Source organism: Cucurbita pepo, unplaced genomic scaffold (genome assembly GCF_002806865.2).
Source record: "Cucurbita pepo subsp. pepo cultivar mu-cu-16 unplaced genomic scaffold, ASM280686v2 Cp4.1_scaffold005983, whole genome shotgun sequence".
Classification (NCBI taxonomy): domain Eukaryota; kingdom Viridiplantae; phylum Streptophyta; class Magnoliopsida; order Cucurbitales; family Cucurbitaceae; genus Cucurbita; species Cucurbita pepo.
In genome coordinates, this window is record NW_019651944.1 from 1 (window position 1) to 627 (window position 627).

Consider the following 627-nt stretch of genomic DNA (forward strand, 5'->3'; position numbering starts at 1 on the left):
CTTAACAACCTTATTCGAAAAAGGCTAAACACAGAGTTGAAGAGATTCAAACCGGTTTCTATACCGCCGACGCCTGCGAATAGAGCGGACGCCTGTACTCGTCGAAGAACTGGTCGCGATCGACGTAGACGATGGCGTAGAGTGCGTAAATGATCCCCGGAATGTAACCGAGAAGAGTCAAAATCAAACACAGACAAAATTCCACCTGCAATTATACCATTTCCACACAAAATTAGACCGAAAACCAAAACCTAGTCCAGATCGACGTCATCTGATTTAGATCAGAGAGAAGTTTCGTCGGCTGTTTTAGGTCACCAGGAGTTCAGATTGGGCGAAATTACAGAGAGTCAGAGAGATGGAAGAAGAAGTAAGATTACCGTGCAACAGCCGTGCTTTAGGCAAACTCCTAGAGGAGGAATGAGGATGGCGATGAGAATCTCGCAGCAGATCTCACATCCGTTCGCCATTTTCGAGCTTCGAGAGAGATCAGAGAGAGTTGTGGAAGAGAGTGGTTGATTCAATCAATGCGGAGGTACTGCATTTTGTTATTGCTTTTATAACCGATTGACCATCCAATACTTTTCTTCCACTTGTTTTATCATTTCATATTTTTATAATTTTATAATA

General features: G+C 42.9%; 1 protein-coding gene across 1 annotated transcript; it reads right to left on the reverse strand.

Moving 5' to 3' along the window:
* LOC111787144 (UPF0057 membrane protein At2g24040-like) lies at window positions 1-564 on the reverse strand. The gene is made up of 2 exons (XM_023667264.1): window positions 378-564; window positions 1-205 (listed from the first exon to the last, which is right to left on the reverse strand). Exons 1-2 carry the CDS (start codon window positions 465-467, stop codon window positions 59-61), a joined length of 237 nt encoding a protein of 78 aa, XP_023523032.1. The 5' UTR covers window positions 468-564; the 3' UTR covers window positions 1-58.
* Window positions 565-627: the final 63 nt, after the last annotated feature.